This window comes from Rana temporaria, chromosome 5 (assembly GCF_905171775.1).
Source record: "Rana temporaria chromosome 5, aRanTem1.1, whole genome shotgun sequence".
NCBI lineage: Eukaryota > Metazoa > Chordata > Amphibia > Anura > Ranidae > Rana > Rana temporaria.
In genome coordinates, this window is record NC_053493.1 from 343,087,697 (window position 1) to 343,114,546 (window position 26,850).

General features: G+C 38.7%; 1 protein-coding gene across 2 annotated transcripts in view; it reads left to right on the forward strand.

Moving 5' to 3' along the window:
* The window catches only part of ZFHX4 (zinc finger homeobox 4), a 202,520-nt gene that overhangs the window by 7,767 nt on the left and 167,903 nt on the right, over positions 1–26,850 (forward strand). For both annotated transcript variants that reach the window (XM_040354460.1, XM_040354461.1), the window contains exon 2: positions 22,006–24,617. In XM_040354460.1, coding sequence (XP_040210394.1) covers positions 22,052–24,617 — 2,566 coding nt within the window. In that variant the 5' untranslated portion in view covers positions 22,006–22,051. The remainder of the gene's footprint in view (positions 1–22,005; positions 24,618–26,850) is intronic.

The following is a 26,850-nucleotide window of genomic DNA, read 5'->3' on the forward strand; positions in this document are numbered from 1 at the left end:
AACATTGTATATCATGTTCACTTTGTTCCTTTATTGTGTTAGGGACATGATTTACATTTGGATGGCGTTTTGATATTTTTCTAAGTAAGTTTGAGCCATGCTGTAGCTGGCTAGCTGTTGACAGTGTGATCAGTGATTCTAATTATGTGCTCTCAACAGTAATTAGAGCAGTTAAAATACCCTGAGTGTTGAGACACTTTTGAAGGTGGGAACTGGTCCTTTTTGCACATCTGTAAATTGAATACAGTGAGGATAATTATTTATCTGTATGTACATTAAGCAGCCTCTTCCCTAGTGTCAGATCACCATAATTATCAATTTAGTGCCACCAAAGACAAGTGTTGGCAGATTCTGCCAGATGTGACCTGATTTGTTTACTGCGTGCTCCCAGAAGTTGCCTAACACATGCTATCAGTTCACTGGGGATTTGGCTAAGTCTGGTGTTTAAAAAAAAAAAAAAAAGTTCCTCCTTTCTGCCTTATTCTTTAGGGTAGTGCTAAGGATCCTGTCTTTGTGCTTCATATTTTCTGTAGACCCCACTGTAAGCATAGATAGTCTACCTTACTTAAGTTACTGCAGAACTACAAGGCCCAGTATTCCCTGCCAGCCATAGGTACTCTTGCAATTGTGGGTCACTGTCAGTTGGAGTGTTTCAAGTGACCTATCAGTGGCTTTGTCAGTAAAATGGCCTTTAACGGGTATCTTGAAAAAATGTAATACATTTTTTTTGTAAACAGTACCTTTTATTTGCATTTTTGGATGGTCAGGATGTTATCAATATATTTAAAATTAAAGTGAAGCAGTAAGGAATGGCATTTTCTATTGCACTTCCTGTTATCACATAACTGTCATTTTCGTGCAACCTTTTGCTTAAAGTGGCAGCTAAAAGGGCATGGTCTGCAAAGCAAAGTTACATGCTTGTCAAGTATATCAGGTTTTGTATAGGTGTGGGAATTTATATGATAAAGATAACTATTATATTGTATTACTTTTTGTTTTGGCTTTAGTTGGTCTGTTTTTTTTATGCTCTTAGTTTACTTTGTGTATTTTCGACTACTGCAAAAATATTATAAAAAGCAAATGAGAAATTTTACGGCTTCATTTATACAGCTAACAGTGTGTGCATCACAAAGATACTAAACAGTGACATATGCATTAGTAGAGCTTTCATTTTTCTGCCATTGAATCCTTAAAGGAAAATACTAGTGATATTGTGACTGTTTCTGTACTTGGATGACTACTAGGTCATACGTGTAAGGGCAAATGTCAGCTGGGAATTATGAAGGCCGCGTTTATGTAATTGTTCTTTTCTCTGCTACTTTTCATTACAAGCTGAAAACACTATTTCTGGGTGATCTGAAGTATGTCCTTACAAAAGCTGGATTTCTTTAAGGAAAATCTACCTTTTTATAAAAAAAAAAAAAACTAATTTCTGTTTTAAAACATGGTTAAGCAAGCAGCATGTGTTGTCACTGGCAGTTCTCCAGCCGCTGGAGAATTGGATAACACATGGGCTAATGGTAGCTTATATGCTGTCTGCATTCTTACTGAGTGGGCAAAAGCCCAGAGCATAGTCCTGTTTTAGACTGTGCAGCAGTGTGCAAAAATATTACATGGCTTTCTTATGATGTACTCGCACTGGAATTGGGGCCGTTAATCTTTGCTGGAATTTCAATGCATCTAAAGCCCTTTAGACCTGAAACAGTTACATCCTTACACATCCAGATGTGGGCCGATCACAATATTTTAGTATGATTGTGCTGCGTTGCAGACTGTTGGGCTTGCTTCATAATGCAAGGAACAATAAGCACAGTATGTGTCACCCATGGAAACTGTCACCAAACTGACTTAAGTTATCTGTAATCCAACTGGATGTCATGTGCTACTGCAGCTTGCCCATGATCATTACTCTATGCACTGCTTTGCCAGACCAGCCGGAAACTGATATGATAAAACTATACTGCATGTGAGTACTAAAGATTGCACTAGGATTTAAATACATATTGTATTTGCGTGCCTTTTTAATATATCTTTGATTTTTATTTGCTGATCTAGAATAGTATCAGTTGAAAAGTATGCATTTGAAACTATGGGTTAGAGGTCAGGATCAGTAAGTGTTGAAATCCTTAAGGCCTATTAAAAACTAGCAGATGTATAAAGATATATACAGTTCAAGTTAGTGATATATGGTCCATTTTTTCACTGCAAATGATTTGCATCACACCTTATAATGCTTTATAGGTTATAAAGTGGCAGTATGTATCTATAGTGTTAGTATAATTAACATATTGTTTTCCTTGGTAGAAATGTATGTTGTCTATCTGCAAAAACCAGTGGCTTGTCTTTGTACTGTGAAAGTGTTTCAAATAAAAATTAGTAACACCCCATTTTAGTTTAATTACCTAAATGACCCCACTACTGAATGTTCATTCAAAAACTTGATCCTACTATATACCTAGTCATTATAGAAATAAAAGATAAACAAAAGTCCTGTGTGTGGTCAGAACACCAACAAATACTATTAGCATTATTCATTTATTACAAGTACCTTAAATTGCTATTGCTATATAGACTGAAAAGCAGTCCAGTATATGTAATGAATTTTCATTCAGTGTACCTTCACTGTATGTACAGTACCACCAGTATTTAATGGCGTTATAAAATAGGACCCATAATACTTTCACTAGAACGAATTTCTGCATCATTAATGAACCACATGCAAAGCTTACAAGTTAGGCATAACTGTTAAGGTTAACAAACCAAACCAGTAAAACACAGACTTTTACATTGTATAACCCAGGCTATAGTTGTGCATGGCTATGCTACTATTAGGTTACTTTCTGGGCCTGAAGATGCAAAGCATACAGCATGCAAGTGGCTTAAATGCGCCAGTGTGACCATGATGTATTCATATGTGATAGGTATGTGAAAGGTGTCCACGCATAGACAACAGATCCAGTAACAACTTGCATTGCAAAGCTGATTAATATATCATCAGTATAAAGCCTTCTGAGCGCTGGATGAATTGTACAAAATGGCACATATACTTCAGGCCTGTTGCAACATGTCAGACAAATAGGGAAGTGTTGTACAAATCTTTTTTCTTAATTATACATGCTAAGTGGATTAGATATTGCATTTCCTTAGCTTCATGCTAATCTGCTTTTGCGGATGTGGGGTGAGTAGTTCATTTTGTCTGAAGGGCAAGAGAATCTTCTGCAATTAAGGTGACATACCATTCAGATATTGCTGTTGTACATTGGTAAATGACAGTTGATTGCATTATTTTATTCATCCAGGACTGGCTAGTGTAAAATAACTGTATTCCTAGACTTTAACAGCTATGTTATATCTGAATGTTGTTTCATTGGAATATAACTGGTTATGTGAGAAATTAGGGTGTATGTACTAACAAAGAATACTAGTGTAAAGGTCAGTTGGGCGAGTTGCCAGCATATATCTGACCAAAATAATATGTTTGGATATTATAAGGGTCTGTTGATTAATGTTTTGATTCACAAAACTTGCACCCAAGATTCCAATTTTTTTTTGCTCTAATTTTATATAAAAAGTGTGTGAATTTGGGTGAAAATATTGATAAACAGACTCTTATAGGTTGCTGCATAACTGTAATATTAGACAAAAGTCCTAATGTGGTATTACAGTTCAGTGTCTAGTGCACACTCACTGATATGCCATCATCAATTGATAATTTTCCTTAACTGTCATAAAGTATAATGCTGGGAGTCACAGAAATAGAGCGATATATGTGATAAGGCTTTCAATCCGAAATGGTAAAAGTAGGCCATTTGTACCTCCCATTATTTTCTACAAGCAACAGTAAATATGATGTGCTAAAGAGTTTATCATTTAAAGATCTAGTATGTTTTTTTTTCCAGATAGCCAAATATTCCAGATAGCACCTTAAATTACAGAGGTGAGGCCAGCAGAAGTAAAGGGCCAACTCACTGACCTCCTATACCTCAACTATGATCAAAGATTAAAGGTGAACACAGTATAACGTTTGGCAGTAGTTCCTGATCACAGTAGACAGTTCAAGTGCTCCCTGTCAACAAGGACTTCATGGGCAGCCTGTAGAGTATCTCACCTCTGATTTATTCATAAACCTCGTACAAGCACTTGGCTTTGTTGTTCTCCTGGTAAGAGCAGGGGGGGGTTCATGCCAATAAGAACAGAAATCGTAAGCCTCTTGGTGAGCCCAAAAGTGAATAGCACTTTAACTCAAAGCCAATAACCTGCATTTCCAAGGTCTCAAGTGCTACAGTTGACTGTGGTTGTAAGCTCTGAGCTAAGTAGGAAGGGCGAATCAATAAAGCTTCTGCTGCCAGTGATATGGAACTTATATGCCCTTGTGGTCTGAAATTGGTTTCAATCACATCAATTTCTTTAAAACCATGTGAAAAAATAAGGATTTTGAATTAGTAATATCATAGTGACCATCATTTTTAACATTCATAACTTGATCATACTTTGATCAATATATGCAGTTTGTGAATTTGTCTGAGCCCTTATTGCTTGTTTTCAACATATCTGCTAATAGCTCAAAGGAAACCAATGCTGAAGGAAATGTGGAGGCTGCCATTGCTGCTTTTTCCTTCTGCAAATGTATTTATTTTAGGTATAGTAGCACTATATATTTATATATTGTACATTCATATCAGTCTCTGCCCTCAAGGAGCTTACAATCTAAGATCCCTAACTCACACTCATACATATACATACTAGGGACAAAAAAGACAGAAGCCAATTAACCTACCAGCATGTCTTTGGAGTGTGAGAGGAAACCCACACAGGCACAGGGAGAACATGCAAACTCCAAGCAGGTAATGTGGTTGGAATTCAAAGTGCTGCCAGGTGGAAGTGTTAATCACTTAGCCACTGTGCAAATGTTAATTTCCAGGCTGCCATACTGATCCAGTGACTTAAATACTCTGATATCAAAATTGTTGCATGCTTGTTTCAGCACTGTCCTTTAGAGGAGGCATTTTCAGAGGGTCAGCAATTCCACCACACTTTTTATTCAGCACATATTTCTTTTAACTGGGTTCTGCATTAACTGGCCATAACAAGTGACTATGGGCAGAATAATAGACTGCAAGGCCTTCCATGAGTAGGGAGAACTGGATGAAATTGTTTTAGTCTTCTGTACAAAGCAATGCAGAAGAAGCCACTGAAAATAAATAGTAATAAGGCACAATCTTCTAGTCACATCTCCTATTATTTTTTTTAATGTTATTAGAAAATATTTTTTGACCATTGTTCTATTAATGCTCTTCTCCTATCACTCAGCTATAGTGGGGTGTTACAGCCCTAAGAGACAGATCGCAGACTGCAGCCTCCTTAGAGAATAAATATGATTTCTCTCCAATTATTGGTGGGCTGTTCAAAACTGTCCTTCCTGTAACAAATTATTCCTGTGATCCCTTATGTTGGAGAACCGTACATCAAACAGAACGCTGAACTTTTGCAAGAGATTCAGCGAGGAAAGGAGCTACATTAGGAGATAGTGATGAGAGCTAATGATATATCTTAGATAAAGCGCAATGTGATCACAGCCACGGGCTCGTTTGTCAGGGCCAGAGTGAAAATGTCAGGACCAATGAGCCCATGAGTGCTGAAGGGGGCAGAAGGGCTTTTGGAGACAGTTTTGAGCTGGGAGTGGGCCATGGCTTAAACACAGCTCTAGGACAAAGCGGGATTAGCCAACTCTCTGCTCAAATCCCTAGCATAACAGCATTAGTTGGGAAAATCAGGTTTGTTAAGGAAGGGTAGAAAATAAAATCTGTAAAACAGCTTTAGGCTGCAGCCCAATAACTATGCAAAGCAGTGAGCCATTTTATGAAAATAATTTTCACTGATGTTATCTTGCATATATTAAACGCAGAGGTTTTAGTACACAGGCGCCAGGAGGTAGAATTTCCAGCAATATAAAATGTCCTTTCTTATGTAAATTATTTGTATTTTAATGAATAAGCAGCACAATAAAAACGCCAGCCTTTTTAAAAAATAGTGGATTTGGAGAAAAATAAATAAATAAGAACCCAACCATTCCATTGAGGCAGGCAAATGATTTAACCTATCTGCAAAAGAATGCTTTAATTACGAAGCAGATAAATACACAGTCTAAATAGGCATTCTCATAATCAGCAGGCTTGCAGAACATTTTATTGAAACATATCCACTTTGCCTTTTTTGTGCTCATTGAGTGAATGGGTTCAGGATCTCGTCCATCAGGTACAGTAAATTGTTCTTTGCTAGATAATGTACTCAGACAACTCCTGCTTGTTTAATTCTATTGATTTACAGTGTTAAACTGAAATAATCTGATACCTGCTTCCTGCCCTTGGAATTGTTGTTGTAGAGAGAGAGAGAGAAAAAAAAGAAAAGGCTGATTAGTTTTTTTCAGCTCTTTTAGCTGTTTTGAATGTATAATTATCATTGCAGGTCATTTGATAGCTGGTTCTAATTGCTGCCAAGCATTGTCTGCTTGCACTTAATTCTGAAACACGATCAACATCCTACTTTGGTGGATGTTTGGTGGTAAACTTTAATTAACTCTTATTGCATTGAGGAGAAGTTCACTCAAAGTGCTACACGACTAATCATTCACCTCCATTATGTCCTGGCAGATCTACTTGTTCTTGCTTATAACAGATGAACCAGCCTGTAATAAAGACTGGCGACTCAGTTCCATAAGGTTGCTTTTGCAGTGATATTTTGTTGCTTCTCTTAGGAGATAATTGGGTAAAATAATTATTAGAGTCCTGTATCTGATTTTTCATACACCTATCTCAGATTACCTTTTTCCTGCCAGGCAATATCATTTTAATAGAAAGGGTAGATTTAAGATAACATTATTCCGTCAGCTCTGTCCCACTCTGCCTGGTTCTCCTGAATCAATACAATTAAGCCTGTCTCCTGTTGGAATTCTGGTAATTATTTATCTTAAAATACTTTTCCTGTAATGATATTGAAGTTAAGGTAATCAGGTTACTGGCAAATCACGTAGAATTCAACTCCGAATTGCAGGCCGCTTGATTATAATTTGTGTGACATCAAGTTTGTTTGAAAAGGGATAATGTGTGGGTAAGGCAAGGAGCTCATAATTGTTCCTGACATTTGTTTGTTTATAATGAAATCTAATTAAGGTTCATACATCTAAAAACACAAAAGTTAATTACCGAATTGCTTATTTCACTTCTCCACAACACACAAATTACGTCTCGGTGTAAAAAAAATAATAATAATAATAATAATGACAGAAGATGACGCTTTGCAGAGCTAAACTGTCTCCTTTCATTTATGCAATGTAAGAACAGAGCATACTAAGTAAATTAATAACGCATTATCAAAATAAGACAAGGATGGGAATATGACGTGATGGAATCAAACATGAACTGATGGCATCCATTTTACTGTCATTCCCTTCAAAATGGGCTTCATCAGGTCTTCTATGCATAGGCTTTACATACAAATGTCTTGTCTGCATTCAGCTGCAGGGTAAAACAGAGGTAGCCCAATGCTGGTCTTCACTGAACGCTGTCCTAGGGGCTTGACAAAAATGTGGAAACTTAATACAGAAACCACGTCATTACAGTATTATAAAGATATTCCAACTATGACTATAGTCTATTCTCTACATCCTAACAAACAAACATAACTATTATTGTTGTGATATAAACGTGACATTAAATGATATCCTTATTCTCCAAAGTTAAATGATAAGTTCATCTTTTGAACATATTACATGTCCCAGCCAACATCTGCAGTCTCTCCCCCTCCCTCTATTAGTGGGCAGGGGATCTTCTCCCCGCACCCGCTGTCAGAATTTGAAAACAGTGCAGCGGTGCAGGGCTCCACTCGGCCACGTCATTCAGTTACAGTTTCCTGTGAATAAATGCCGAAAAGTACTGTCAGCCATTGCAACTGACGGTATGTAGTTCTCAATGAACTACAAGAGTGCTGGTGAGAGCTCTCATAGTGCATTGATGTTTCTGCTCCTAGGTAACTGCCTGCCCATACGAGGTACGAGCAGACAGCTGTGCTGAGAATCTGCAGGAGCCTGAGATTGTACCCGTGATCTGTTGTTTACCGGTGCAATGCTCTCTAAATTGCCCTGTAATCTATTTTTTATTAAATTGTTTCTTATTGTGTTTTTTTGCCTCCTTGTAACATCCTTTGTGAGCTCCGAAACCTCTCCTTTCCCCTCTTAGTTCAGATTGTTTGGAATGAGCAGTGTACCTTAGTTGTGGTCATGTGTATTTCTCTATGCATACTAAAAACTCTATAGTCCCTAGTCCACCTCAGGCGCATGGAAAATGGGGTGGCTATATTCCTACATACAGTGGGACCATGAAGAACAAATGTAGCCACCCTTCAACAGGAAGTCAGATCAGAGCAGCAGAAAAGGGGTTTTGGAGGAGGCTGAGGGCAATAGAAGGTGCTATTTTGAGTTAGGACTGCTCCTTGAGGGCAGGGACTGATGTTAATGTATAATAATGAATGTAAAGCGATCAGTAAATAAACAGCGCTATATAAGTACCTGTAATGATAAATAATAAAGAATGCATAAAAAATTAATTCAGGCAAAATTTTGGATCTGAATGGCACCTGAACTGGTGAACTGAAAGGCATTGGACCCCGAGCTGAAAACCGCGGCTGTACATATGTGAGCCCAGCCTTACACTTTAAGCTCAGTATATATAACATAATATAAAATGCTAAAATATGAGTGAAAATAAAGTCAAGTTGCTGGGCCAAGAGAAGTGTGTGCAATCCAGAATAATGTGGGATATATATATATATATATATATATATCAGTCCACAAGAGAACCTGTCTCCAATACAACACTGATCTATAGCCCTAACAGGTGTACATCTGTTAATGGTAAATAGACCTGTTTTACAACACCAGGCCAGCTCCCATTGCCGAGTAGGTTACACAGAAGATTGTCCATGTAATACAAAGCCTTAAAGATCATGTTTCAGGTTTCATGTGTTGGTTTTGGAATATAATTTGAATAAATAATAAAAGAAGAGATGCCAATTGGTGTTAAAGGTATACTTCCTTTTTTTTATATATATTCTGCTAAGTTCATAACAACAGGAGCTTTGCTGACACTTTCAATTCTAATAAGCCATATGGAATCTTGGTAGTTGTAAGGTCTGGACGCCATCTGTTAATTGCCTGACTAGCATCACTAGTTAGGGGTGTTGAATGTACTGTTTAAATATGTACTGAAAGGCTTTAAATATACTTTCTCCCAGTTGTATTCAGCCTGTTTTTTTTTTCATCATGACTTGGAGGGTTGCTAATAGAAATGGAATGTTTCCCAAATACCTGGCCTATGATTAGTTTTATGAAGATAATTACAGTGGTGTTAGGCTGCAGACAAAGTTTTTCTTTAAGTAACCAGAGAATAGAAACTTTATTGTTGGGGATGTTGTTAGAACATAGTCGTAAATTATGGTTTCATAGGACCAACTTCATCGTCTAATTGTTTAATGATGCCTTAAAACCCTAACTTGCTTTGTTAAAACAACAGGGGTCCCTCCTCCCATGTGGATATGAACACACTACTTTGTATAGCTGTAGCAACTATATACATATACATAAGCATCACGAAACCTTCTTCTATCAGAGAATGGAGCCTTAAAATTACGTTTGATTACTTCAAAACCCCTGCTGACTGAATGTCCTTCTGTTCTCTAACCACACTAATAATTATTAATGGGCCATCATTGCGGGGACACTACAATGCCTAAGTGTTTGCCCTTTCTGCGATGCTCAACTTTTTTGTTCATACAAACACAGTAGATATTTGTTTTTTAAACCTTGTTGTTTATATAGAAAACTCAGCACATAAACGCTGTGTACGGAAGGACAGGAAAAGAGTAAGCTGAGTAACATAAAAGTGCTGATAAGAATTAAATTATAATAAGGAGTTGCAACCCTAGTGCTTTTTTTATTTATTTTTGCTGACATCACTAGAACAGATGGGTTTCCCAACATGTGACTACACTGATAAGAAACATAGGTCTCTATGTTCCTAAAATATTTTATAGTTTGTACAAAGTTAAGCAGATTCACCTATGGTATAATGATGATCTGACAGCTAAATTAGAAAAACAAGTTAAAAATAATTAAAAAATGTGTTTACTAAATACAGTTTTTCTACTCTGTTATAACAATATGGACAATTGTCTTGCTAATTTCACATAACGTGATGTCATTTGTGTGTAACGTGGACTATGACTAGGTATCTATCTGTAGTTGAATCCCTTCCCACTGACCGCCTCCCACCCCTTTAAAAGTTCTAAAAGCCGGGAGGTCGGCATTCAGGTTCTGTGACAGCTATGATTGGCTGACACATCGGTCACATGATCAGAAAGCTCCGGCTCCCTGACACTACCATGCAGGCAGTATGCTCTCAGCATGGTAGGTTTTAAACACAGGGTCACATATATGCAGCCGCTCAGCATCAAGGCCCACCCACTGAGAGGCTGCATATATGCGTATGGCCGGTGCCAAGGGGTTAAAGTGGTTCTAAAGCCTGAAGGTGTTATACCTTAATGCATTATTTGCATTAAGCTTAAAAAACGTCAGTTTGTTGCTCCCTACCAGCCCCCCCTTTGTAATTACCCAAGCCCGATCTCGATTCAGCGATGTGCACAAGAGCAGAGTCTCTCTCGGCTATCTCTCTCTTCATTGGCTAAGGGACAGCAGTGGGAGCCATTGGTTCGCAATCAATCACAGCCTGTGAGGAGGGAGCAAGGGAGGGGCTAAGCAGGGCTCAGGAGCGAGCATGCATGAGTTGCAACATAGCAAGCAGCTTGCTGTGGGGCACTCAGCATTAAGTAGGAGCCGGGAGTGCTGGCGGGGGACCCCAGAAGAAGAGGATCAAGGCTGCTCTGTGCAAAACCACTACACAGAGCAGGTTAACATGACATATTTGTTATATAAAAAAAAAAAACGTACAGGTTCATCAATACACTTGAATCGACCCAACATTAAATGATTCAGGATGATCAGAACCATGTATTCACCCGCTAGATATTCATTTCAGGTTGTCTCAGGAAATAATAAAGTTGAAATCCTATATAGCTACTATCAGTTCAAGAAATGCATGTGTGTTTCATGTAGAATCTTTTTGGAGATCATTGCTATATAAAAGACCAAACCTGGAGCAAAGATATCCATGTTGACAACATAGTAATCTTTAGGGATATGTTTTTCTTACTGCTTGACCAATAAAAATAGCTCTGTAATCCCACTGAATTCCAAAAGCTTGTCCACTTATCCTGACAGCTGTAGGATTCCTACTTCACTGGTTTGTTTTACAAACCTGAGATTCATTGATTACCTTTCCATGCCCCATGCCACTATTTGCTTGTGTATTTTTAAAGCGGATGCTTACAGCTACTGCAAGAAAGATAGCCATTGTGATAACCATTTTAAAGAGGCCCCCTTTTAAAAGCAGTCACGTCACAATGGTGTAATTACGTTCAAGTGAATTGATAATAATTTAATGTGAATGTAAGTTGAGGCATTATCAGTATCAATATCATGCTTGCAAGAGTGCACACAGTCTTTAGTCTGGGTCTTGAAGGGCTTGTATGCCCATTAGGCCCTGGGTAAGTATTTTGAGGCCTAGGCATGTTAATGTAGAGATGGTGGAGACAACTGTGTTTGTATGAGTATTCCTGTATCCTACCCAAAAATATACTATGAGATGGTAAAATTTGATGGTGTTTTCATACCACTGCCCAGAAATGCCATACTCAGCACAGGCCTATAGCTAGCTTCTGAAAGGTTGAGGAAACCAGGATCTTCATTTATTTGAATGACTGTTCTACCACAACTTCATGATTAAGGGAGTTTTATGTAATGTAATGTATAAACACTCCTATTCTAAGGTAATAAAAACAGGTGCAACAATTGTTTTTTAATGAAACTCTGGCTGCATTCTGTAGTTTTGACTTGACACTTCTTCAGCTGAAGTTCTACCAGGAGAAGGATTATATTGCGTGGATTTACAGGTTGAAAGTATTGACATATAAATAAACATGGTAATATGATTTGTTAATTCTCTGACATGATTAATGCAGTGAATTTCTTTCAAGAAAGACTTAATGGATTCCAAGGTTAATCTTTCTGTTTAGTAGGATTATGAACTTAAACTTTCCAAATCTGAGAGGGATTTTTGAGGGTTGAAGAGGAAATGGATTGGGACCAGTCTCATCAACGAGCAGCTTGTAAAACTGAGTGCAATTTACATAACCATTAAGTATTTTCTTAATGTACATTTTTGCATTGTAATACCTCCCAGAACCTTTCTGATTTGTAGTTTAATATTTATTTAGTAAAGGAAAATCAAAGGGATTAAGAAGTCATCATTTTATCTCTAATCCTGCTTTGCATAGATGAGACCAAGAGATGCGATTAATTCAGAAGGCTCAATGGGTCACTATCTTACAGAAATACACATTATTTGCATTGTGTGTCAGTGCACTTAGTGGATTTTTCCATCATTGCTGTGCTCTGATGAGATCATTGAGAACACAGGAACTGGTGTGTTCAATATCAAAAAGAAGAATGTCTATCTCATTGTATGTGACTGTTTCATGGTTTTCACAGGTGTGCACTATATAATCTATTATTTGGATCCCATAGACAGGAAGGAAAAGATTGGTATTTGTAGATCACCGGGAGACCTAGAATTTGATCTCACTGTCTATTTCCACAAGTGTCTAAAATTTGAGATCAGAATCACAGCAGTCAGTATTGTTTTTTTTTTCTTTTTTTGTTTTGTTTTATTGAATTGGCAAATTAACAAGGTACAAAAACACTGGTAGAAAGTGAACATGGTATAGGCACATCTTAACAACATTGATCAAGTCTAGCCCGAGCTATGATATAGTTTTAAATCAATAGTATAGCGGTCAGATAGCTAAATCCTAGAATTTAGGTCTAAACAGTTAGTATTGTAATAAGTTAAAATGATTCCCATGTTTTTGCATTTGATATTAAAAATGAAAGCTGTGGGTAACACTTATGCTATTCATATCTCTTAAGTTTGTAGAACACCCCAGTTAAAAACACTTGCCCCTGTTTTAAAGGCAACACAAAGTAGCAGAGGTCAACCATATTGTCAATCATTGTGACATATTTGGTACTTAACAATTGATATTCTTTATAGAAAACCTCTTGGCAGTGATTTGGAAACTAGTGCAGATCTCCCTTGTTAATTGTATGGAAATAATTATGTCTCGCACTCTTGTCTTCTGCTCATATAAGACAGTGTTCCAAATACTTCATGCATGTTTGTTTACTGAGGCAACTTACAAGTAATTGCTCTCACTTCTTGCATATTGATTCTGAAATGTTCTTGGAAGAAAAAAGAACATGAGTCACAGCTTAAACCCAGACTTACGGCTAAAGCTGTACAATGATCTTGATAACCCCCCCCCCCCCAAACTCATTAAGCAGATCAAGCCTGAGCATATGGCAATGTTTGTACCTCCCCTGCATCCATGAATGAGTTAATGCCTCATGAAGGCTGGCAAAAAGCATCAGCAATTCAAGACTTTGCTATTCTTTTCATCATATTTAAATAAGAAGTCATTACACATTTATGCATAAGGTACATGTTCCCCCTTTGATTCAAATGTAAAAAGAAAACTTAGAAGTCATCAGTCACATACGATTTGATTAGAAAATTAAAACAATCTGGTGTGTTAGCTACTATGGCCTAGAGGGAGAGGAGGAAAAAGATGAGAAGGCGATAGGGGTAGTCATCAGGTAGAATGGCACTCTCCAGTCTGCCTTTGTAAGCTATCTCTTTTTTATGTGCCTACCATTAAAGGCATACTATATTTGGTTACATCCCTCTATTCAAACTTAATTACCTTCTCTCCTTTAGTCGTGACATGGGTGGAAAGTTTTTTTTTTTCTTTTTGCAGTGTCAGAAGAGGTCGTCACACATTCTTTTGCAGTTCTCTTCATTAATTCCTCCTTGCAGAAGCATTTTCTATCGTGCTGGGAAGGTAGAAGGGTGTAATGGAAGAACCCTGAACCATCAGCAGGAAGCACTAAGCTGGTTAATGCAGTATAATTGTCTGGACATAGACTGGCCTTTGTTTGTGCGGTTCACTACGAATCAGCTGTAATTAACTCCAGAGTGTTTCCAGATTGCCAGCAAAGAAAAATTACAGCTTTTCTGTTTTAAATTGGAAAGAGCACAAAGACATTAACTATGCAGATTGCTTTTACTTTGATATATTTCTGTCCAGTAAGGAAAAGCTTATTTCTCTCCCACTCTCCTCCCAAACGTGCCTACGTTATTTGATTTAGGGTCTTTTAAAGTGTAATGGCTACTTAATAGTTCATCTGTTCCATATTTTTCCCTAATATTTCATTGGATTGTTCTGGGGAGCCCATAAAACGTTTATGTTTTCTTTGATTTTATGCACAAGTCTTTGAATTTTAGGGTGGTGCCTTTCAGTTACTGGGCAACAATCTCCCTGTACTTGGCATAAAAGGTTAGGAATGATAGTTTCAATGGGCTTCCGCAGTTGGTGTGCCACATAAACTTGCTGGGGTTTAGAGTTATAACAGCTTTGCAGAAAGATACTTTTTGATATAGATTTGAACCACTTTGAAAAACTAACTGTAGTGCTCAAAGATAGAGGGAGAAAGTGACAGCTGGGTAAATGCATTTTGTATCTATAAAAATTAATTGCACAGGCATATTTAAGTGATTGGAAGAGATTGCTCATAAACATCTCACTGTTTATGTAGGTTACCAGCAGTAACAATGGCCAGTCCTTGCTCTTCAAAGTTTTTGTAAAGGCTAAAGGTTTTTTACCTTGAGGGTAAAAAACCCTCTGGGCGCAGCTCCCCCCACAGCCCCCTTAATACTCACCTGAGCCCCCTATCGATCCAGAGATGTGGACGAGAGCCTCGGCTTTCCTGGGACTCCCTCTCTTCATTGACTGAAACAATAGCGGGAGACATTGGCTCCCGCCGCTGTCAATCACAGCCAGTGAACCAATGAGAAAAGAATGTGGGGGGGCTCTATGTGTCTAATGGATGCATAGATCAGGGCTTGGGAGCGAGCACACACCAGTGCCCCCATAGCAATCAGCTTGCTATCGGGGGCACTGGTTAAGGCGGAGGAGTTGAGGGACCTGAGAAGACGAGGATTAGGCTGCTTTGTGCAAAACCACTGCACAAAGCAGGTAGGACATTTTTTTTTTAAATGCCAAACCTTTAATAGGGCAGAAAAGCTGACGTGGCATTCAGGGCAAATTTTCCTATCCCAGCAATCCCACACAAAATGCCATGTAGTGCCCATTCCCTAGTGTACTTGTTCCCTTTCTGTCCATGTTCCTCTGTCCTTATAAAACCCAGCAACTGTCCTGAGCACAACAGAAAGTCACAGTCATCGAGTGGAAAATCTGGTGGCATGGAACCTCCTCTGCTTTGATGACATTTGTTACTACAGGTGGAGGTGATAAAAATGAGATGTAAAATATCAAAATACCTTTGTAATGACTACAGTATCTTGGTGATACCCAGATTCCCCTGCCTCTTTCTCTTAAGCCTCAGCTTAGTATCGCCTTAAGAATGCAATAGCTTATAGGATTGCTTAGTTGTTTTAGACAAGTCTGTGATTCCTTTGCTTTTTCAAAGCAACCGGAAGGGTATTTGGTGTTGACCATTTAACACTGATGGACACAACAAAACCTGGGGAAGCCAAATCTACTCTCCCTTTTTTTTCCAGCAAGTACACTACTTCATAGTGAAGGATTTTTGATGCTGGCCAAAAGAAGGTACCAGTAAAAGTTTCTAGCTAATGTATCTAATACACCCCCCTGTACAAAAGATCTGTCAGCTAGTGATGCAAAGAGAGCCCAGCCAAAATCTTTTTTTTTTTTTTTTTTTTTACCCTTCTGAATTTAACAATAAGGAATTTAAGCTTCAATGTGGCTTTAGTCACCAAAGAAAAGAAGCTCTTGGTGTCTGCATAATACCACTTTGATGGATTTTTTCATCAGTCCTCTGTACGTGGTAACAAATAAACAAGTATAATTATACTTGTGAAGGCCCATTCATTCCTTTGTCAGGATTAGATATATGTGCAGTTTTCACACTGAGCTTCTCTTTTGTCTTTGCCTAACTCTCTATGACATATTGATAGAGGATTTGGGATGGGGAAAAGGCCACAGCAGAGACAGTGATGACCTTTCAGAAACTTGATATAATTCAAGGATTTTTATTTATTTACTCTCCTTTTTTTCTCTCCTGCTAAGATTTGTAGTTTGGTAGCACATTATGTCATAAGTGGGCAACTTTTAACCCTTTCTTAAAAGCAGAGACTCAATGACTGAGCATAGGCAAGTTGGTCAATCACAGATGGAATACAAAAAACAATAGGCTAAGAATCCCATTCGTTTGCTCTCTCTCTCCTGGGTTCTAAGCAGTGTGGCTAACCTAGCATTCCTTTCCTTTTATCCTATCCTCTTGATCAGATCACATTCTTTTTAATCATTTCACAAACACTGTCTCACTGGACCGTAGAAGAAGGCTGGGCCAATCTCAATTAAAAACAGGACTACACCGTCATTCTGCCCCTTTTGTTCTTGTCAGAATTCTGCATTTTAAATGCAGAGGAATTCGTCTCCTATTATTCAGCAAGTGGCTTCTTTTTATTACGAGAGAGAGAGAGAGTTCTGGGTAGGGTTTTTTTTTTTTTCAGTTTTCAAAGAGCTCACTAATCATGCAAAACATTTACTGCAGTGTGGAAGCTGAAGTCAATAACGGCACAACTGTTTCATGCAATCCACACAAGTTTAAGGAAAGAATGTGGGTATAGTCATTTCGGAAAGGAAGAATAGTTGCTTCTTTTGTGCGGAGGTATGTTTTTTTTTTTCTATTCCACCTGTTTTTTTGTTTTTGTTTTGTTTTTTACTTTTCTTTTCACCTGTCACTTAACTGCACTGAAAACTGTCCATACACTTGTAAACTTCTCATTCAACAAAAGTTCAGAGGTCATGTTTGTTCCCAACCCTGACTACTGTACCTTACTCTCCTGACAAATGCATGTAAGAACAGTAATGGATTGTTCCATCTTACCAGGGAAAGGGAATGAACTTGTTTGCAGAAACTTTCTAATGTGATGAAGTAATATTGCTGTAGACTTTGTGCTGCATCTGCTCTTGATATCTCTCATTGCTAGGGAAATCCATTAGTAATTTTTTTTTTTAACACTATAATTGACAAATTGTGACTTTATACTGTAGAGTTGGACACAAAAGATATCAAGAGTGTGATCGTGTGATTACTATTTTACCATGCAGTGTGTACAAAGGTCATATAAAAGTATGGGATGAACTGTCAGTTGAAATAAAGTTTGTTTAACATCAGACTAGACCAGTTTATGGAGATATCCAAAAAGATGTAGATGCTTATAAGTAGGAAGAAATTGGAATTTGCTAACATCTTGCTCTTTGCTGTGTCTGTAATAGTCAGTTTAATCCGTCTACTGCCATCTCAAATATATGGGTCTATTGCTTGAAGTAAAAGTTGTGCAAATGTTTGCCTCTTAGGGAACAATCGTTTCTTTCTGTGTGTGGGTACCTTAAGTTTAATGCTAAACCAAAGCCTGTTGCTTTAATCGCTGCTGCTTTTTTCATGCTCCTGTTTTGTATTCACCAGAGGACTTTTAAGTGTTTGCAGTGGCAGGCTATACTGTTTACTTTTCAATCCTAGCACAACTTTGCTAGAACTTGGTGAAGAGGGCTAAGGCTGCGAGGCATGAAGTTTTCCTTCTGGGCTGTCTGCACTGACACCTCAAGAAAGTAGTCAAATCGACAGCAGTATTAATTAAACGGAACATTTGTTTGTGGAATAACCTCTGTAATTATTTAGATCTAGTGTTTTCATCAGACCACCAAATAAGAAACGTCATATTTTCTCCCGGTGACTGACTTGCCCAAATATACATCACCTATCCGCAACCCGCTTCCCATTAGTTCAAAGAAATTGTATTTATTTTCTTATAGATATATTTTTTAGCAAAGTGCACATGTGTTTATACAACTGTGACTAAAATCTGATGTCATTGTTTAGGGGGTGTTTGATTAATTCTGGGAGGATAATTTATAGCGATGTTTGTTATGGCAACAGTGCTAGTTAGATTAGTTGAATGGTAAACTTTACGTGTATTGTGATGGTAGCATTGAGGTATGTAGCTGGCTCCTCCCCCAAATGGGCTTCTCTGGTAATGCTGGGCAAGAAAATAGAAGAGGTCATAGGCTATAGTCTTCATCCATTCTGATTTTTTTCTCGGGGTTATCAGATGCACATGAGGCACCAGCCTGACTGAGATAGCCAGCATGTTACAAGTTATCAGACAAGAAGACTTTATTTTCTGCTAGTGCTGAGTGTGTTGAGTATTATGATATGGGCATTAGCTAGAAACCCATTAATGAACTGCAAATCAGCTGAAAATGAGCCATAGGGGTGGGGTTTGTTTGACTTTTTTTTATAGCATTCACCTTTAATCACCTTTCCAGAGCAGCAATAATAATGCATGCTAAATAGAGATTTTCTCAGCATGACTTCAAAATAGTATCGCACAAGTCTTTTTTTCTGCATTAATTTAATCTATATCAAGTATTATTGATTCATGAATGCTGGGGCAAGAAAAAAGAAAAAAAACAGAAGTGTTGTCCATAGCAATCCACCTGATTCATTTAGGCTTACACACTAAGGGGCATTGCAAGGTAGAGAGCGTAGTAACTCATAGCAACCAATGTATTATTCTCTCATCTGATTCAGCAAACCTATGCCTAATTGGTTGCTATAGATTACTTGATATTGCACAGAATAATTCACTTAAAGTGATTGTAAAGGTAAATTAAAATACAAACAAACATATCTATACATACCTGCTCTGTGCAATGGATTTTTTTCAGAGCGGTTGCAAACTTCCTCTATTCAGGTCCCTCGCTGGCGCTCCTGGCTCCTTCGCTCTGTCCAGTGCCCCCATGGGAAGCATCTTCGCACTGGGTGCACTGGTGCATGCTCGCACCCTCGCCACGCTAATGTGTTCATTGACACAGACAGCGGGACTCGGCCCCACTCCCCTGCTCCCTTGCCACTGATTTTGATTGACACCACTGGGAGTCAATGGTCCAGAAAAGCCAGCAAGACCCGGAAGTGAGGTGAGAGAAGAGCTGCATATGTGAACAGCGCTGAACCAAAAAAGGGCTGGGGTAAGTAAATGTTGGGGTGGTGAGGGGGGATGCTGACTCCTAAATATTTTTTACTTTAATGCGAGAAATGCATTAGGGTAGAAAATGTTAAGGGTTTAAAGCCACTTTAATTATTTTTTGATAGTGCCTTTCTCCCTGGGGACTCAAAACCCATACATCTTCTGTTGGGGTAGCCATCTTAGGGGTGCTCAGTAGAATGTTATACTAGTGGCAGTTCTGCATAGGAGCCAATTAACCCTTCCAGTCTGTCTTTAAAAAAAATGGGAAGAAACCACACAAGCCAGAGGACAACTTGCACACTCCATGCAGATAGTGCCCCGACCAGGACCACAGTGCTGCAAGATAGAAGTGCTAACTGCTAAGCCAACCTGCTGTCCTGCTAATCTCTTAAAATGGTTCAGTTTTTATTATTCAGCCAGCTGGCTAAACAGAAAACAACTGTACTGATTCCCCAGTCCACATTTAAGGTGGATGGGGGAATCCTCCCTGGGTTGTCATTGTATTCAGATGGTGGAGACTCCCCTGCCATCTTAATACACTAATCAGCGCTCCAACAAGCCGTTTCATGAGAAGTTTATTGATAGATTGACTTCTCAGGAACGGGAATGATCCTATATGGTTTGAAATTCGACTGGTCCCTGTTGAATTGGCCAAATTTTTATCAATGTATGGCCAGTTTAAACCACTGTGACTCTGGATATCTAATTTTGACCGTGCCTGGTAAAGAAAGCCAATATAATTCAGTTCCGTTGCTATAAGTAATAGCCATCATTTTATTCTGTTATACTTTTTTGGAAGTTCCTTGTGTTCTGTTGCTAGTGTTTGTGCAAAGTCTTTTCTATCCAAGGTAAACATGTCTATGTTTACTAATTAGAAAATGATTCCTCTGTCATGCTCTTTGTGATCAAATAATTTCAAAGAGGGTTTAAATCTCCCTGCATTCCCTGAGCATAATTAACCTGTAAACTCATCAATGATTAAAATTACACACCAAGCTTTGTGATGCTTGATGCAGAAGCAATTAGACTGTCATTTTAGCCATCACACATACCAAAACTAATTTTGATTCATTTTCAATCTATGCAAATCGTTTGATGTATCTGATAATTTCCCCTTTCTGACATAGATGACACGATTAGATTTGATTACTGCACTGTACGAAAATGACTCTGGATTTCGTTCTGCAAACTGACCTTTATTGCTAGACACATTTATATACAAATGGAATAGAGAAATTAAATCTGACCTGTTCTATTGTCTTAATAATAACAAGGAAGCACACCTTGGCTTTTTGTAATGGCAGAATGCATGGTGCTTTATCATTCATAACCCATGACATCTAATCAGAAATCTGATTTTAGTAGTCTGCTTACTCTAAGCTGTGTTTGGTGTTTCTACACACCCCTGATCTGTGTGTTGTGTTATTAAATAGACAGCAAAGTAATGCTAGGCCCAACATGCCCCTGACATGCAAGGCATAGTAGATTGTGTTGTCCCACAGAAACTTTAAACACTCATTTTGTCTCTGTGGGGAACAAAAAAAAATATTCTAACAACATTTCACTGGTAATCAGTCTTTTATAAGTTTAAAGCAGTTGTGATAAGCAGCCAACTGCATCATTCATAGTGGCCAAGCTGGCACTTTATGCTTTTAGCACTATGCAAAGCAGACAAAGTTTTTTTTCTCATTGTCTCCTGAGCTTTAGTCAGTTAAAAATACCCTCATCTGTCACATTTGGCCATCACCAAGGATGGCCAAATCTGTTACACGTTTGTTTGCCCCCAACTGAGGGGGTAATCTCAAAGTGATACTAAAGGTAAAGCTATTTTCTTTCTTTTTTTATAACGAACATGTTATACTTACCTGCTCTTTGCAATGGTTTTGCACACAGCAGCCCCAAACCTCCTCTACTCAGGTCCCCCGTGGGCGCTCTTGGCTCCCCCTTTCCACATTGAATGCCCCCATAGAAAGCTGTTTGCTCTAAGGGCACTTGTGTATGCGCACTCCCAAGCTCCATTCTGTGTGTCCAGAAGACACACAGAGAGTGGCTCAGACCAACCCTCCCCCTTTGTTCTCTCCTCACTGGCTGTGATTGACAGCAGAAGGAGGCAATGGCTGAACCAGTGAGGAGGATGAAGGCCGGAAGACACGCTACTCACATACACATAACTGGACCAAGATTGGACTCAGGTAAGTAAAAGGGGGGCTGGGGGGTGGAGCTGCACACAAAAGTTTTTTTTTACCTTCATAGAATGCATGAAGGTAAATAACCTTCAGCTTTTATAACTATGTTAAGCATGCATTATGCCTGTGTGTGGGCAGCTTTGTAAAAGCAATTTTATGATCGACTGATGTGAGATGAAAACATGGGTCTGATTATCAATGTTATTCATAATTTGACATCGGTTGAGAAATGTTGTCTTTTTTCATAGGATACCAGTTATTTAACCTTATTTCTTAAAATAATACAAAGTGTAAAACTTGGGCAATGTGAAGTAACAGCCAAGGGCATTGAATTCTGATCAGATTCACTTTTTTATTACTTTTAATAACTAAAATGCAACAATATTTGTTGATTTAACCAATGGATTTATGCAGAGATCAGTTTTATATCTCCTCTGTTTGTGGTGTTAATTTTGTAATAAATGATGATATGCTTGGTATCAGTAACATAAATGTTTTCTCTCAATTTCTTTATCCAGGTCCCTGACAGGCGGGATGAAATGAGATCCACATGTAGCAATTGCCATGGAAACCTGTGACTCTCCTACTATCTCAAGGCAAGAAAATGGGCAGAGCACATCAAAGCTATGTGGAGCGACACAACTTGATAATGAGGTGCCAGAAAAAGTTGCAGGGATGGAACCTGACAGGGAAAACAGCTCTTCAGATGACAACCTGAGAACGGACGAGTGCAAGAGTGAAATATTACTGGGTTTCAGTGTAGAGAATGCAGTTGCCACTCAGGTTGCCTCAGCTAAAGAGATACCCTGCAACGAATGCGCCACTGCGTTCCCCAGTTTACAAAAATACATGGAACACCACTGCCCCAACGCTCGCCTTCCTGTCTTGAAGGACGACAATGATAGCGAAGTAAGCGAGCTAGAGGACAGTGATGTGGAGAACTTACTAGGGGACATAGTTTACCAGCCTGATGGATCAGCTTATATAATTGAGGACTCCAAAGATAGTGGGCAGAATGCACAACAAGGAGCAAATAGTAATCTCTTTTCTACAGCAATGTTTCTGGACTCGCTTACGGCGGCTGGAGAGAAGAGTGATCAGTCTGTTTCAGCGTCCATGTCTTTCTACCCACAGCTCATCAACACTTTTCATATCGCTTCATCCCTCGGGAAACCATTTACAGCCGATCAGGCTTTCCCAAATACCTCAGCATTAGCAGGAGTTGGTCCTGTATTGCACAGTTTCCGTGTCTATGATCTCCGACATAAGAGAGACAGAGACTATCTTACCAGTGATGGCTCAGCCAAAAACTCCTGTGTGTCCAAAGATGTTCCAAACAATGTGGACTTGTCTAAATTTGACGGTTGCGTTAGTGATGGGAAAAGGAAACCTGTTTTAATGTGTTTCTTGTGCAAGTTGTCATTTGGTTATATTAGGTCATTTGTAACCCATGCTGTGCATGATCATCGGATGACCCTTAATGATGAGGAGCAAAACCTTCTCAACAACAAATATGTGTCTGCCATAATACAGGGGATTGGCAAGGACAAAGAACCTCTTATAAGCTTTCTGGAACCAAAAAAACCCAATTCTGTTTCCCCCCACTTTTCTACTACCAACCTTATAGGCCCCGATTCAACTTTCCATGGGTTATGGAGTGCTTTTCATGTTGAAAATGGTGACTCTTTGCAGGCGGGATTTGCTTTTTTGAAAGGTAGTGCAAGTACCGCCAGCACAACAGAGCAGTTCCATGGGGTCAACCAAATGCCAAAGGCTGAAGCAAACCTAGGGGGCGTGTCTAGTCCAAAACCAAACACCCCAGTTACCTCTGTGTCCCACAGCCACTTATCGTCTGACTCCAAAAAACAGGTGGAGAGTAAAGACCAAGACAACAACTGTGAAAGGCAAAGAGAGAACAGTCGCTCACATCCTAATGGGGAGTTACCCATTAAAAGTGAACCTGTTGAAGGGGTAGATGAAGAAGATTCATATCCTAATGAACTTGATGAAGAAGAGGTTTTAGGTGACCTAGCAGATAGTATTGGTAGCAAAGATTTCCCGCTCTTAAACCAAAGCATTTCTCCTTTATCATCCAGTGTGCTAAAATTTATTGAAAAGGGTACCTCTTCCTCCTCGGTGACGGTTTCCGATGAAAGGAAAAAGCAAACTGCTGTACTTTTAACTAATAGCAATGTTACCAGTAGCTTTAACATTGGTGGCAAGGACTTTGAGGATCCAAGCGCCAGTAAGGACTGTGCAACTTCACTTTCACCAAATGAAACCGTTAGAGGAGAAGAAGACAATTCTATTACTCCTCACCAGCACAGCTTTGTACCTGGCACTCTTGGCACAGACGAGGGCTCACCAGGAAATGGTATAGAGTGTCCCAAGTGTGACACAGTTCTGGGGTCCTCGAGGTCGCTTGGTGGCCACATGACAATGATGCATTCTAGAAACTCTTGTAAAACTTTAAAATGCCCCAAATGCAACTGGCACTATAAGTATCAGCAGACTCTAGAGGCCCATATGAAGGAGAAACACCCAGAGTCAACTGGCACTTGTGCTTATTGTAAGACTGGACAGCCTCACCCTCGGCTTGCCAGGGGTGAAAGTTACACTTGTGGCTATAAACCCTTCCGTTGCGAGGTTTGTAACTACTCTACAACTACCAAAGGCAACCTCAGTATTCATATGCAGTCAGACAAGCACCTAAATAATGTCCAGAACCTACAGAATGGGAATGGTGAGCAGGTCTATGGCCACACATCCCCAGCACCCAACACAAGCCTCAGTGGCTGTGGGACACCATCTCCTTCTAAACCAAAACAAAAACCCACCTGGCGTTGTGAGGTGTGTGATTATGAAACCAATGTGGCAAGAAATCTTCGTATTCACATGACCAGTGAAAAGCACATGCACAACATGATGCTTTTGCAACAAAACATGAAACAGATCCAGCACAATCTGCACTTGGGCCTTGCACCAGCAGAGGCAGAGCTTTATCAGTACTACCTAGCCCAAAATATAGGGATGACTGGGATGAAACTGGAAAACCCAGCTGACCCTCAGATGATGATAAACCCATTCCAGCTTGACCCTGCCACAGCTGCAGCACTGGCTCCAGGACTTGGTCAGTATTTCTTCTCCGCTGCTGCACTTTAGGCATTTCCTTTTAATATATAATACGTAGTGTTATCTGATAGATTTGAAGTGTAGACATGTCCTTTGTACCTGCAGTGTAATATTCAGGATTGTGAGCAGAAACAATATTCAGTTATTTTTTTTTAAATCATGGTAGTCAGCACTACTGAGGCATACACCAGTGTATATATTATGCCTTAGCAGTGACATTATTCTTAGAGATTTAACTGCTATTTTTGTTTAAGCTGCAAAATAATTGTAAAGGTAGGTTAGAAGAAAACATGTTAGCAAGCATGGATTTGAACATTGTTGATAATCATACCTATACTCTATTGAATTGTAAACATGTGATACGACTGTAGCCTCTAACTCCAGTTCTAAAAGTTCGACTTTTTCTACCCAAACTCTTTAGTTCCAGGCAGATATGTTTCTGTTTATAATACCTTCTGCATTGTACCACACAACGTTTCTCAGCTTCATTGTCTTTTATTCCACTTTATAACAGCAAGTACTGTATTTATTGGCATATGACACTCACTTTTTTACCCTGAAAATAGAGGGTAAACTGTGCCTGCGTGTTATACGCAGGGGGCTGTTGAAAGTTTTTTTCCTGAAACTTCCCTCTTAAATTTAGAGTGCGTATTATACGCCTGTGCATGTTATGTGCCAATAAATACGGTATTTGCCACACAACCCAATTTATTCAACATTCCCCTAAGTTGTATTTATATTCTCAAGCAATTCCTACGACTTTTAAAAAGTTGATTAGCTTTCTTTTGATATAAAGGTTTTTTTCCCTAAAATGTCAAACTATTTTAAGGGATGTAATTGGGCAGCATATACTTCCTGGAAGTACATGTGGTTGAGAAACTCTCAAACATGATAAAATTGATACATTTTCTTAACTGCCCCACTGCTTTATGGTGTATATATGAAAGTTAATCAAAGGTGTACTGTTTAGCTGATATCCTTTAATAAACGTCATGTTTATTGATGTATATAATGTGGTTAGACTAGTATTTGAGATAGAGAATTACTGGCATCGGGAAATGGTCTTTAAGATGCAGCCGGTGCTGTAGACTTCCTTTTTTTTATTAGGTTTGATTAGTGTTTTTTTAAAGTCTGCTTTACCAATAGTATGCATTGGGTGAGGACAACTCTCATGCCCTAAAATTAATACATACAATATTCATGTCTGCCAAGCTGTAGAGTACTGAAGTTATGGCTGTTCACATGTACTAGGGTTGCCACCTTTTTTTTGGTAAAAAAAAAGTCTAATTTTACATACCAAGCTGGTTAAATACTGGCCAGGTGGCAATCCTAACATATGCAGACAATACTGTAAATGATGAGAAAAATTGGAAAGCTGAATGTTCTTAATGCATACATACAGCTTAATAATTGCAGTACTTAGGATGCCTAGTACTTAAAGTTCTTGTTGATACAGCTAGCAATAGTTAGACTGTTACTATTGATCTATAATTCAAAAGGGTTAATCCACATAGTACTGATTTTTCAGTTGTAGGTAGATTCTGAATTTACATCTGATTTACATATCAGTTATTTATTTATCCTGTGATTGCTCCTGGGGACCAGACTCCCATCCATAGTACACAGCTCTGCTCACTCATCCTGAAGTCTCTCTTGCAGTGGTAAAAGTGATACCCCCTTGCAGTGGCTGCAGCAGAATGGGAACTCAAACAGCAGATTTTAAACCTTGAAGTTTTGGGTGGACTGACCAGTTCTGGCTGTTTTAGTTTTAGTGCCTAATCTAGTTACCATCATCTGTGTAATTTTACTGGTATGATTAATGTTTTAGGAAATAATTGCTATGTAACTTGTGCTGTCATTGTGATTACTGTACAGAATTATTTTTTTATTTATGCAGTAGAGTGTTTATAAAGGTAGATTACCTAAGGAAGCTACAATTAGCATTGTGTAAATGTATTAGGGGACCTTATAGTGCATTGCTGTTTTGTTATTTTATTGATCACCTTTGCTGGCTTTGAAAATTCAAATTCCTGAATGACATCATGCCCAGTAGGAGTAATTAAAGCTATCTGATGAGGGAATTTAGAAGTTGAAAGGGATGATTGTAATTGATCCTGATTCAATCCTATTACAGCTTTTTATAGTTTAAGCTCCAGAGAAGGCAAATTCCTGGTTGAGGCTTTATTTTACGGATTCCATTGTGTGTGCTTTGCTTTCTGGTCTTCAAGTTC